This window comes from Arvicola amphibius, chromosome 3, assembly GCF_903992535.2.
Source record: "Arvicola amphibius chromosome 3, mArvAmp1.2, whole genome shotgun sequence".
NCBI lineage: Eukaryota > Metazoa > Chordata > Mammalia > Rodentia > Cricetidae > Arvicola > Arvicola amphibius.
This window is the reverse complement of record NC_052049.1, coordinates 54,272,632-54,287,160: the sequence shown is the minus strand read 5'-3', so window position 1 is coordinate 54,287,160 and position 14,529 is coordinate 54,272,632. Positions and strand designations below refer to the sequence as shown.

The following is a 14,529-nucleotide window of genomic DNA, read 5'->3' as shown; positions in this document are numbered from 1 at the left end:
CAGCCTACAAATCACAATCCTAAAGAACCTAGACAACAATGAGGTCCCTACGAGAGACATACATAAATCTAATCTACATAGGAAGTAGAAAAAGACAAGATCTCCTGAGTAAATTGGGAGCACGGGGACCTTGGGAGAGGGTTGAAGTGGAAGGGAGAGGCAGGGAGGGGAGCAGAGAAAAACGTTGAGCCCAATAAAATGAATAAAATTTTAAAAATAAATTAACATAATTTCCAGTTACCTTTGTCCAGCTCACTCTACCTAAACCAATAAAAACATACATTATGCCATTCTTACCATCCTATTCAAGATGAATGTGTTGCAAACTGGACCTAAGCTGGACCAGACTAATGCTCAGACTACAAGACATTTTAAGTGTAGTTTTTATGTTTTCCTAACTCTACACATTGCTTTCAATAGTCTTCATTCATTACTGTGCAAAAGGTACAAACTGAGAGAGCTCACTGTGTGTTCATTTGATTCAAGACTTAATATCTACTATTGACACTAAAATCAAGTTTGTGAAATTGAGTTCTCCATAGAAGGATCCCCCTAAAATTTATCCTCTATCGTTAGCCATAGCAATTGTTCATACATAACAAATCAAATCATGTTTTTCTTACAATGGAGACATTGTAAATGTGACTCTTGGCAAAGCATAACTCTCGTTTTTCCAACTTTGCTTCTTACCTCTCCTCCCACACCAACCGTCTTGCCCAAGACTCTCTGGTCAAAGCTACATTCTTCAATGGTCCACCATGAATGTGATCCAGCTCACAGGTCATTTTCAAATATACTTTTCAAATATCACTATATTCAATGACTATATCTTACTCATGCTTTCAAAAAGACATCTTTTAAAAGACTATGTGTAGGGTCAATGACATGGTCCAGGGAGTTAAAGGTTTTTTGCCTTGCAGGCCTGGCAAGCTGAGTTTTATCCCTAAGAACACCAAATTCCATTTCCAGAGCCACCTAATTGTTGAAGGAGAGACCTGATCCTGCAAAGTTGTCTTAACTCCATGGAAACACCATGGCATGAGCACTCCTACACACAACGCAATAATAATAATAAATTCTAAATGCATCCTATGTGGGGAGGCAGGGCAGAAGGTAGGTTGAGTCATTTATCTCTACCACTTATTAAAATTTCTGGGGAAACTACTTATTTTTAATAAACTGAGGGGTTATCATGTATTGAATAAGAATGGCCCCCATAGGCTCATATATCTGAATGCTTAGTCACCAGGGAGTTGCCTTGGTAACAGTGTCTCTTCACAGCAACAGAACAGTGACTAGGACAAAGGGGTAATTGGAGTTGTGTAGAACTCCAAATATCAGGAGAAGAAGAATTAAACAGAACACCAAAGTTTGAGGATTAAAGTACCTTTAAGAATCATGGGTCTGCTGGGCGGTAGTGGCGCACGCCTTTAATCCCAGCACTCAGGAGGCAGAGGCAGGCAGATCTCTGTAAGTTTGAGGCCAGCTGGACAGGCACCAAAGCTACAGAGACCTTGTCTCGGAAAAAAAAAAAAAATCATGGGTCTGTGGGGCTATAAAAGTGGTTCTGGTTAGGACCCAAGTTTAGTTCCCAGCACCCACAACAAGCAGCTTACAACTACTTATAACCATGGGCACTTAAATTTGCATATAAAAACACACATATGTTTTAAAAACTTAAAAAAAATCTGCTTTGGAGAAATGAAGGAGGCTAGGCAAGGTCGCAAAGGGAGATTCTAGCTCATATACATAATAATAATGTGAACTAAACAATTATACCAAGGTATAAAGCTGATAAGGGAAAGCAAGCAGAAAAGTCCAACATTTAATAAATACCTAAATTTAAAATAATTTACATGTATAGATGTTTTATCTTCATGTATGTCTGTGCACCATAGGTATGCATTGCCCACAGAGGCTGGAAGAGGCCAACAAATCCACTGGAACAGGGGTGACTGCCACCTAAGGTACCATGTGGATGTTGGGAATCAAACACAATCCTCTGCAAGAGTAGGCAGTGAACCAATGAGTCATCTCTCTGGCCCTTGATTACACTTCTTCCTGTTAAATACTGACAGAAGAGTATATGAAGCCTGACTGTAAGCATCTAGATCGGGTTTACTTCCCACACTACCCTCAATCTGCAGTTACTACTCAGTGCCCTCATTTTCAAAAACATACTTCTAGTTCTTAACATTTACTGATTGTAGTGCTTACAAAACTATCAGCAGAATGTGTTCACAATTCACTACCTCTTCCTAAAGTTCTGGCAGAGAAACTTGCTTTTAAAAACAACGAAGTTCCACTGGACCTTGTTCTATGAACCTTTTTGCTCCTTAGTGTACAGCTGTCTACTGTTAGGCAAAGATACCATGTGTCCAGATCTTCTACAGGTGGCAATCTTGAAGTGGGTGCCATCACAAACATCTCACAGAAAGATATGAAAATGGGCTACAAAGTATGGTAGTTTAAATGATAACGGCTCCACTGTATCATATTTGAACGCTTGGTCCTCAGTTTGTAACCTGTTTGGGAAGGATTAGGTGTGGCCTTGCTGGAGGACATATGTCACTGGAAATGGGTGTTGAGGTTTCAAAAGACTGTCACCATTTCCACTGGCTTTCCCTGTCTTATGCTCCTTTTTAGACTGAGTGGGAGCCGTCAGCTACTGCTCCAGTGCCATGTCTGCTCGACTGCTGCCGTACTTATGCCGTGATTGGTCAGGGGCTGTAATCCTCTGGAACCATGAGCCCAAAGTTGAACTCCCTTCATTTTAAGGTGCCTTGTTCATGGTATCTTATCACAGGTATAAAAACTAACTGGGATAGGAAGAGAGCCATGTATCTTAGCTATCATTAACTGTCAGCCTGACACAGCCTAGAATCACCTGTACTATTCCCTGAGCAGTCGCCATCCCACCCTCAAGACAGGGTTTCTCTGTGTAGCCCTGGCTGTGCTGGAACTCACTCTGCAGAGCAGGCTGGCCTCAAACTCAGAGATCTGCCTGCCTCTGCCTCCTGAGTGCTGGGATTAAAGGTGTGTGTCACTACACCTGGCCATCCTGGGTAATTTAAACAAACTATTGGAACATGAGCCTGAACCACTGAGAGAACAAGTAAGCGAGCAGCATTCCTCCATGGCTTCTGGGTAAACCTCCTGCCTTGATAGCCCTCAGGGATGGATTGTAACCTCAAGTTATAAACCAAATAAATCACCCTAGTTTCTGTTGGTCTACATTTTATCACAGCATCAGAAAGAAACTAAAATATTGTGCAAGTCTAAGAACCCAATCCCTGGAGCCCACATAGAAATGCCGAGTATCCCAGTGCCGGAGAGGGTGGAGCCTGGGGCTGGCCTGCCCCGCCTAACTGACAACTCCTGGGCAGTAAAAGATTCTCTCAAAAAAATGAAGTGGTCATCAGCTAAGGAGTCACACCGGGGCTGACTGCCCTTGTGCATAAACCTCTGTACTTGTGCACGCACACACACACACACACACACACACACACACACATACACGAATGCATAAAAAAACTGGCAGTATAATCAGTGTTATAAAGTGTTATATAAAAATGTATCAAAAATATTTCTATCAAAATTAAGAAACTAATGTACACAAATCCTAATGTTTTACATTTTATATATTTCAATGACGGCTTCTGTTACCTCTTCTTTCAATGCATGTTTCTTCTGTTCCAGACAAATCTCTTTAGCTCTCATCATTTGCAAAGTCTCCTTAGAAACTGCATACTGGAGTTTTTCCATGCGTTCTGCAGCTGCTGCCCACGATGCTTTGCCAAATTTCTTCTGATCTGCTCGCATCCGATCATACACAGCTGGTAATAATAATTTAGCAGATAGTAAGGCACAAAACTACTAGACACTAAGGAACTAAGGTGCTAGATTTCACTGATTCCCACAATAAATTATGTTTAATGTCTCTAAAATATAGTCTAATAATGTACATTCTCTGTTAGCTCGAGCAATGCTACACGCCTTTACACAACACTCGGAAGGCAGAGGCAGGTAAACCTCTTAAGTTTGTGTATGCACAGTGAATTTCAGACAGACCAGAGCTATACACACACTGCCTCCAACAAAACAAAGAATTGACCTTCACCATGGGGTGGAGAGGCAGCTGAGAAGACAAGCATGTTTACTGTTCCTGCAGAGGACCAGAGTTTACAACTAACTGCAATTACCAGCTCCAGAGAATTGAATGTCTTTTTCTGGTCTCCTCAGGATTCTGTGCACGTGTGTTATATATAAACACACAAACTCACATACATATACAAAAATAAAAAATATGCATAAATTATTTTTTTAAAAATAACTTAAAGCTAGGCATGGTGAGTTGAGGGCCGCTTCATTTATATAGTGAGTCAGTTACAGGATAGCCAAGGCTACATAGAGAGACCCTGTTTCAAAAAAACAACAAAAATTAATCACAAAAATACATTTGGGAATGGGGGTAAACATGTTAAAAGTGCAATACATAGCATATTATGTATTAGTTGAAATCTAAGCCCTAAATATTCTAAACATTCAATCCTGTCACACACTATTTCAGCTCTCATCCAGCAGGTAAAAATGCAACCATCGGCTATGAAAAGATAACACAACCCTCTTCCTTCCCCCAAAACTCAGTGATTCACCTGCCTCTGCATCCCAAGTGCTGGTATTAAAGGCATGTGACACTACCACCTAGAAAGGAATAATGTTTTAGTTTGTAATAACATAGGCCTGACTCAGATGCTAATTGTTGACAGAGAGTTAATGTCTTCCAGTTTAAAAAAAAACAGAACTAGAGAGACAGCTCAGTGATTCGGTGCACCCATCACTCTTCCAGAGGACAATTAGCAGCACCCACATTAGGCAGCACACAAACACATATTAAAGCAAGCTCCAGCAGAGCCAATGCCTTCAGCCTCCATGGGAACCTACATATTCATTCTTTCTCCTCTCTCCCTCTCCCTCTCTCTCTCTTTCTCGCTCTCTCTCTCTCTCTCTCTCTCTCTCTCTCTCTCTCTCTCACACACACACACACACACTTTAAATATATATCACAGGCACATGCATTAAAGTAAAAAAAAAGTTGATTTAAAAAATACTGATAGAAGCATTAACTGTGGTGTCACCTGAAACCTTAACTCTGTATCTTTATACCCAATCACATTTTAATAAATGAAGCATGGTAATTAGATTAGTTCAAAATGCAATGAGATATACTCACTACGACATTCCTTTTATATTTTCAAAGGTGATTAATTTTGTATTGTTACTTTGTCCTAACCATCTTTACAATACAGAATTGTGGTGTTCTGAAAGAGAATGAACCCCCATGGCAAATGGCACTATTAGGAGGTATGGCTTGGATATGGGTGTGACCTTATTAAAGGAATTATGTCACTGTGCGGGAATGTGCTTTGAGATCTCATATATGCTCAAACCATGCACAATGAGTCACTCACTTCCTGTTACTTACAGATCAAGATATAGAACTCTCAGCTCCTCTCCAGCACCATGTCTGCTTACACACTGCCATATCCCACCATAATGATAATGGACTAAACCCCTGAAACTGTAAGCTAGCACAATTAAAGGTTTTTCTTTAGAAGAGTTGTGGTCATGGTGTCTCTTCACAGCAGTAGACACCTAACTATTGTGGAATAATCCTGTATACTGTAAACACATGTTGTTCTCACTGTTAATAAAAAGCTGATGGGCTGATAGCTGGGCAGGAAGAGATTAAGCGAAAGAATTAAGAGATTAAGAATTAAGAGATTAAGAGAGAGAATGCTGGGATGAAAAGGGGCAGAATCAGAAGAGTCACCAGCAGTTGCAAGATGAGCATACCATACTGAGAAAAGGTACCAAGCCACATGGTAGAGCATAGATACAAAATATGGGTTAATTTAAATGTAAAAGTTAGCTAGTAATAAGCCTGAGCTATTGGACCAAGCATTTATAAGTAATATTAAGTCTCAGTGTTGGTTATTTGGGAAATGACCAATCAGTACAGGAAAACTCTGCCTACACATAACTAAGGCAGAAGTTGGTACCAGGAACTGGGGGTATTGCTGTCACAGGCCACCAGAACTTGGCAGTTTCAGTCATGTGATTCTGGCTTTAGAGTCAAGGATAGAAGAAAGGGGTTATGAAATCTTCCTATGAGACTAAAGAAAGCCACTGAGGCCAGGCATGTGGCAGGGATGTCCCTGCACGAAAGCCCTGAGAGGCCATTGTGTGAAGCTGTAAAGGTGAAACCTGGATTGCCTTGGAGAAGTCAGATGTGGGATACCTGCTAACAGGGAGTGGAACCAGCCCAAAAGAGAGGAATGTGTTGTAGTCAACAGAGCTAAAAGGAGTTGGAGATCAGAAGCATGTTGACATCAGATATGGAATTGCACAGTTAGAAGTTTGCACAGCTGTTTTGTCTTGAGCTTTGGTCCAGTATTTTCTCACCATCCTTCCTTTCCTTCATTATGAAATGATAATATATATACTATGCCATTATATGTTGGAAGTATGTGATCTGCTTTTTGATATTACAAGAAAATACATTTAAGAGATTACATGAATCTCAAAAAAGACTGAACTTTAGGCTTTTTTAAGTTTGAAATGTTACAGACTAACATTGGGCTGAATGTATTTTTACACTGATATGGCTACAAGCCTATCATAATGAGGGTCAAGGGGTGGAATGTGGTGTTCTGAAAGAAAATGGCCCCCACAGAAGTGGCACTATTAGGAGGTATGGCTTTGTTGGATTATGTATGCCTCATCAGAGGAAGTGTGTACCTATGGGGGTAGAGTCTGAGGTCTCCTATGCTCAAGCTACTGCCAGCACCAGTTCACTTCCTGATGCTGCAGACTGAAACGAAGGACTCTCAGCTCCATCTCCAGCACCATGCTTGCCTGCATGCTACTATCTCACCGTGATAACTGACTAAACCTCTGAACTGTAAGTCAGTCCAATTAAATGTTTTCCTTTTTAAGAGTTGTCAGGGCCATGGTGTCTCATCATAGCAATAGAATACTAAGACAAGAATTTAGCAATTTTTTTGCCATAAAAATTTCAGAAATTCTTTTATATGTGCAGGTGTTTTACCTGCATTTGTGTTTGTGCACACCATGTGTGCGTGGTGTTTATGGTGGTCTGAAAAGAGCACTGGATTTCCTGGAACTGGATCAATTCCTAACACCCATGTGGTGTTAGGAATTGATCCCAGGTCTTCTGGAATAGAAATCTCTCCAGCCCCACAACTCCTTTAAGAAGAAATGAATTCATAACAATTTATGTTCATGTTAAAAGATAATTGTAAGTCAGCTGCTTATGCCTACTGCTCCCATTCCTATGCTGATGCTCAAATACAGCCACCTTAATTCAAGCCTCTGGTGCTTACTTCAACAATACTGCTATTTCTTGACTTTTGTCTTTAAAAATCACCTAAGTTCCCGACCTGAGATAGGGAGTTTGCTTCCATAGAAGATGTGCTCCCTTTTCTTAGTCTCTCTGAGCTTTGTTGCTATAGTCACTGTTGTTCTTGGTGAATCTTTTTTTTGTTTGTTTGGTTGGTTTTTTTTGTTTGTTTTCGAGACAGAGTTTCTCTGTGGCTTTGGAGCCTGTCCTGGAACTAGCTCTTGTAGACCAGGCTGGCCTCGAACTCACAGAGATCCATCTGCCTCTGCCTCCCGAGTGCTGGGATTAAAGGCGTGCGCCACCACCGCCCGGCTTCTTGGTGAATCTTAAGTGAGGGAACAGCTTTTTCCTGAAAATATCTCATTTTCAAAAACTGAATTTTTGTCAGAACTTACAACCATGTTAATAGCATGCCTTGACTATATGCTCAATCTATTTTATTATTTGTTCAGCCGGTCTAACTTGCTCTTAAAAAAACAATGAACCCACCTTTACTATACCTCCAATTTTCAATGTAATCATATTATAAAAAAAGCTAAATATATAGCTGGTGTGGGAAGTCTTTCTGTATGTGTTGCTTTTATTGGCTAATGAATAAAGAAGCTGTTTAAGCCACTGGCTTAGCAGAATAGAGTTAGGCAGGAAGAACTAAACTGAATTTTGGAAGAAGGCGGAGTTAGACAGCCGCAACTGCAGACACACAGACAAGTCAGAACCTTGCCAGTAAGCCACAGCCATGTGGCGATACACAGATTAATAGAAATGGATTAAATTAAGATGTAAGAGTTAGCCAATAAGAAGCTAGAGCTAATGGGCCAAGCAGTGATTTGATTAATACAGTTTGTGTGGTTATTTAGGGACTGAGCTGCCGCGTGGTCAGGAAATGAAACAGCAGTCTCTCCCAACATTTGATCTTTTACTATATACACTTCCATGTCCCTGTCCCAAAATAATGTATGTGTGTGTTGTAGTAATCATTTGCTAGAAGCGGCCAACAGGTTGCTCTCAACCTTAAAAGAAAACAAACATCCACTATAAATGTTGGAAGTAACATATTTGTTGATAACATGTTTGCAGTTTGAGTACTATCTTAGGTCTTCTTATATCAGTAAAAGATCTCTTGTAAAACTCTAAAATGTTTATAGAAGAAAATTTATTCCTTTCCCATATCATGTTTTCTGTACTGTTCAATAAATATGGAGAAAAAACCCTTTGTTAGGGAAAGACAACAGACAAACATCATACATACAACAGACAACATATTACAGATGTAACAGAAGATATTAGCGATGAAATTCAAGTTTGTGCTTACTCTTAGTCTAAACTACTCTAAGAGGAAGAACCTTTTTATTATTTAATGTAGCATGAATGGGCATACTAACAATAGAGTTGAAAGTTTTCAACTCAGCATCTCCTTGAACCTCAATCTTAAGGTCTCAAAGAAAACATCCCTATTGTCTGCTTTGTATCAAATATATCTCTCTCTACGATGAGAGAACCATTTATGCCATAAAACTCAGCATGCAAACAGTACCACCTGCCAAAGTGAAAACAAAGATCCAATCCAAAGTACCTAATATTGAGAATATCTCTAAATGGACTAACCTTGCTTTTTGTCTTCTGTGGTTCCACATCTGAAGTATGTCAACCCAGAACACAGATTCTGTGCTTAAAAGCTCCCTCTAAAAAAGGTTCAGGACTACACTGGGATCCCCAATACCCAGTAAAGTTGACAGCCAGCTAAAAAAGACTTCAACCCATGTCTGAGAAGTCTTCTCTGGTGGCTCCTCCAACAGCAGTACTCTCTAGCTTTTCTTTTGACTTGCAGAATGCACATGGGTAGACATATGTGCCTAAAAGGAACTGATAGGAGACCTTGCCTTGCTAATAATAGTTACTCTGTGTTGGGGTGAGTGATACTTACCCAACTCTATATAATTATTCTAAACATAAAAAACTATTGATCATCAAAAAATGCCTAAGGAATCTTACCAAAAAACTTACCTTTCTGTGCTTTAGCTGTTATTTCAAAATATTTGACAGTGAGATCCTGGATAGACAACACAGCCATGTGAGCTTTCCGCTGCCAGTCAGCGTCTTCTTTTTGTAGACTCTCAATTCTTCGAGGTCCCAGATAATCATTCTCCATGGAAATCTTCAGAGAGAAAAAGGGAAAAAAAAAATCTTTTTACTTATTCTTCAAACATTTAATGAATATTATATGCCAGGAACTAGTCAGGCTTGGTGCTAAAATAAAAAACACTACTTGTATTCTGCTCTAGAAGAGACACTAATGATATTTACAGAGTAACTTAATAGTGATGACATGCGAATCTTCCCTCCATCCTTCCCTTTCTACCTTCTTCTACCCTCCCATTCCCTTTTACATACATAGTAACAATACACAAAGAGTTTGGTCATTTCTAAGTGTTGAGATAATGAGCAATTTATTTTTGCACAATAATAATATTTAAGGTTAATAATTACTTGTACAGTGATTATATTTAAAAGCCATAAAATATTAAAGAGATTTTTATGATTGGTGATATTGTAAAAAAATATACCCATGTACATACTGAAAAGACTCTAAATAAATTTTCCTTATTTATTGTTTTCACTTTTCAAGTACTAAGGCCTGGCAGATCCTAAGCAAGCATCTATTCCGTTAAGATAAAAATAATAACAAGCTAGCTGTGTAGTTTGTGACCAGTAGGTCACAAACAACGAAGGTGAAACAACAAAATGAACAGAAATGAATCATGTATACACACATCCTGCTTTATCACATTCAGAAGATTGACTAAAAAAATTAATAAGAAACATTTAAGCAGGGTATGGTGGCCCATGTCTATAACTCTAGCTCTTAGAAGGTTGAAGCATGAGGGAAAGAAAGTTTAAAATGCTGTTATATAATGAAAAACTGGAGTATTGGCACGCAGTGCTTTAAGCCCAGTGCTCAGGAGGCAGAGGCAGCCTATCTCTTGAGTTCAAATCTAGTCTGGTACTACAATGAAACATGGTACGTTTCAGGACAGTCAGGGCTACATAGAAAGACCCTGCATCAAAAAGTAGGTTAGAGAGATGGCTCAGAGGTTAAGAGCATTGCCTGCTCTTCCAAAGGTCCTGAGTTCAATTCCCAGCAACCACATGGTGGCTCACAACCATCTGTAATGAGGTCTGGTGCCCTCTTCTGGCCTTCAGCAGACAGCATACCTCTTCTGGCCTTCAGCAGACAGCATATTGTACACATAATAAATAGAAAGAAAGAAAGAAAGAAAGAGAGAGAGAGAGAGAGAGAGAGAGAGAGAAAGTACTGGCTGCTCTTCTAGAGGAACCAGATTCAATTCCCAACACACATGGGTGATTCACAACTATCTGTAACTCCAGTCCCAGGGGATTTGACATCCTCTTATGGCTTCTGTGGGTACCAGGCACACATCTGGTATACAGATGAACATGCAGGCAAAACACCCATACATATTAAATGAAAAACAGGTAAATCTAACTCACCCATCAGGTATAAAATAAAAAACATCAGGTATCAAATCACTGAAAATCATTAATGAATTTTGAAAGTAAAAATAAAACAAGTCATATTCCCTAAGCAATGCAAGAGCCAAATTAACATAATAACCTAAAAAAAGTAAAATTTAATCACCTGGTATTTAACACCCTTAATTTGAGGGGGAATGGGACTTTAAAAAGGAAAATATCTAGGATTTACTTTTGTGTGCACTAGAATTCATTTTGCAAAGGTCATGGCCAGAGATATAAATCTGGGCATCAATAACACAAAGAGAGTATTTATAAAACTCTAAGGGTAAATGAGGTCATCTAAGGTGTGTAACACACACACACACACACACACACACAGAGAGAGAGAGAGAGAGAGAGAGAGAGAGAGAGAGAGAGAGGAGAGAGAGAGAGAGAGGAGAGAGAGAGAGAGAGAGAGAGAGAATATGTCCACTAGACAATGGTGCCCGACATCAAAAGATTGTACAACTGCCAGAAAGAGCTGAGACAGACATCCAAGAAGATCTCTGAGGAGCGACTAGAGCTAAACTGAGATAAAGGGGGAGTGAACACCAGACATGGAATGGGAAAATTTATAGAATCCAATTGTTTTTAATAATAAATGTTTACAAAGTCTCTCATAACACAAAATTATGCTTTAACATTTAACAGTAGGTGAATATAGATCAAATCACGGATAAAATAAATTTCAATTACATAATGAATTTCCAGAGAAATAAAGGCAAAGCATGTAAAATGTGCTACTGATGTCATCTTCAGAGAGCAGTTTTCTGAACCGGTCATTTTTCCCTGCACCTCCTCTTAGCTAGAGCAATAAGACACCAAAGGGAGATCAAGGGGATACAAATTGGAAAAGAAGAAGTCAAACTCTCACTATTTGCTGATATTATAGTTTACAAAGTGATCCCAAAAGTTCTACCAAGGAACTTCGACAACTCAGAAACACTTTCAGCAATGTAACAGGATACAAGATTAACTCAAAAAAATCAGTAGCCCTCATGTACACAGATGATAAAAAGGGCTGGGGAAGAAATCAGAGAATCAACACCCTTCACGATAGCCACAAATAGCATAAAATATCTTAAGAGTAACTCTAACCAAACAAGTGGAAGACTTGTAATGACAAAAACTTTAAAAATCTTTGAAGAAAAAAATTGAAGAAGATACCAGAAAGTGGAAAGATCTCCCATGCTCCTGGGTAGGCAGAATTAACATAGTAAAAATGGCAATCTTACCAAAAGTAATCTACAGATTCAATGCAATGTCCATCAAAATCCCAGCAAAATTCTTTGCAGACCTCAAAAGAACAGTACTAACCTTATTTGGAAAAGCAAAAAACCCAAGATAGCCAAAACAATCCTGTACAATAATAAAAGAACTTCTGGAGGCATCACAATCCCTGACTTCAAACACTACTACAGAGCTACACAACTCAAGTCCAAATGGATCAAAGCCTCAACATAAAGACAGCCACACCGAACCTTATAGAAGAGAAAGTGGGAAGTACACTTGAATGCATTGGCACAGGAGACAACTTCCTAAAGAAACAATTAATAAATGGGACCTCCTGAAACTGAAAAGCTTCTGTAAAGCAAAGGACATGGTCAACAAGACAAAACGACAGCCTACAGAATGGGAAAAGATCTTTACCAACCCCACATCAGACAGAGGGCTGATCTCTAAAATATACAAAGAACTCAAGAAATTGGACACCAAAAGATCACATACTCCAAAAAAAGGAGCACAGATCTAAACAGAGAACTCTCAACAGAAGAATCTAAAATGGCTGAAAGACACTTAAAAGAAATGTTCAACATCCTTAGTCATCAGAGAAATGCAAATCAAAACAACTCTGAGATTCCATCTTGCACCTGTAAGAACGGCCAAGATCAAACACACTGATGACAACTTATGCTGGAGAGGTTGTGGGGAAAAGGAAACACTTCTGCATTGCTGGTGGGAATGCAAGCTGGTACAACCCCTTTGGATGTCAATGTGGCGATTTCTCAGAAAATTAGGAAAAAACCTTCCTCAAGAGTAAGTAATAACCACTTTTGGGTATATATCCAAAGGATGCTCAATCGTGTCACAAGGGCATGTGCTCATGTGTTCATAGCGGTATTGTTTATCATAGCCAGAACCTAGAAACAACCTAAATGTCCCCTGATCGAAGAATGGATAGGAAAAATGTGGTACATTTACACAATGGAGTACTACATCGCAGAAAAAAATAACGACAGCTTGAATTTTGCAGGAAAATGGATGGAGCTAGAAAACATCATTTTGAGTGAGGTAACCCAGACACAGAAAGACAATTATCACGTGTACTCACTCATAGGTGGGTTTTTAAACATAAATCAAAGAAAGCCAGCCTACAATCCACAATCCCAGAGAACCTAGACAACTATGCGGATGCTAAAGAGAGACTTACATAGATATAAGCTACATGGGAAGTAGAAAGTAGAAAAAGACAAGATCTCCTGAGTAAATTGGGAATATGGGGACCTTGGGGGAGGATTGAATGATGGAGGGAGAGGCAGAGAGGGGAGCAGAGAGAAATGTAGAGCTCAGTAAATATCATTAAAAAAAATAATAAAAAAGAAAAAAATACTAGGTTTGTAATCTGCAAACCCTTTTCAGGTAATGTCAATGGAAAGGCTGCACCTGCAGGCATCATCCCAGAACTGCTTTTATACTCCAGCACTAACAGTTCCTTCCTTGACAACAAAATCAAGTCTGCAGCTTTATCAGCCTCATTAAACACTTTTGTTCTTTTGGTTTTTTGAGACAGTTTCTCTGTAGCTTTGGTGCCAGTTCTGGAACTAGATCTTGTAGACCAGGCTGGCCTTGAACACAGAGATTGGCCTGCCTCTGCCTCCTGGAGTGCTGGGATTAAAGGTGTGTGCCACCACCCCCAGCACCTCATTAACACTTTACCTTTTTCACTAAGACAATCACTACCAGCACACCAAGTGTCCTATCTTTAGACGTCTGGATCAAGGGTTTCTCTGTAATTTTTGAGCCTGTCCTGGAACTAGCTCTTTTAGACCAGGCTGGCCTCGAACTCACAGAGATCCATTTGCCTCTGCCTCCTGAGTGGCAACATCCTTTTTATAAGGATGTAACTCCAGGGACCCTGCCCTCTGTGTTTAACTCAATAAATCCAGTCCCTTTCCATGTTCTTCCATGTCTAAGAGTGGAGACTATTCTGTGCTGCTTCCTTCGAGGCGGCTTACTTTCTTGCCATCTTAATTACCTGCTTTACTTTATGCCTAGCGAACAGATCTTTGTGTTACAACACGCACTGTTGAAATTACTATCGTGATTTTCTGATCAAACCCCAACAGATTTTAACTACAGAATAAAAACTTAATAAACACAAAGAACATACAAACTCAAAGCTCAGAACATTAAGACGGAAATCATTTCCACCTATGAATAAATGGTGTACCACCCATTAACAGACAAAAGGAGGGGATAGACACCAAAAAGACCCAACTTCTGTATTATGGCTTTTGTAGGAGGAGGTTACAAGTCAAACAGAGTAGAACACTCATCTGATGATAACTTGC

The 14,529-nt window shown here is 39.5% G+C and overlaps 1 protein-coding gene across 1 annotated transcript in view; it reads right to left on the bottom strand.

Annotated features, from left to right (window-relative positions):
* Nucleotides 1-14,529, bottom strand: part of Jmy (junction mediating and regulatory protein, p53 cofactor) — a 69,547-nt gene that overhangs the window by 31,944 nt on the left and 23,074 nt on the right. Inside the window, exons 3-4 of the mRNA XM_038323211.2 lie at nucleotides 9,428-9,578; nucleotides 3,667-3,836 (exon numbers count right to left, since the gene is read on the bottom strand). Of these exons, the coding sequence (XP_038179139.1) occupies nucleotides 3,667-3,836; nucleotides 9,428-9,578 (321 nt within the window). The remainder of the gene's footprint in view (nucleotides 1-3,666; nucleotides 3,837-9,427; nucleotides 9,579-14,529) is intronic.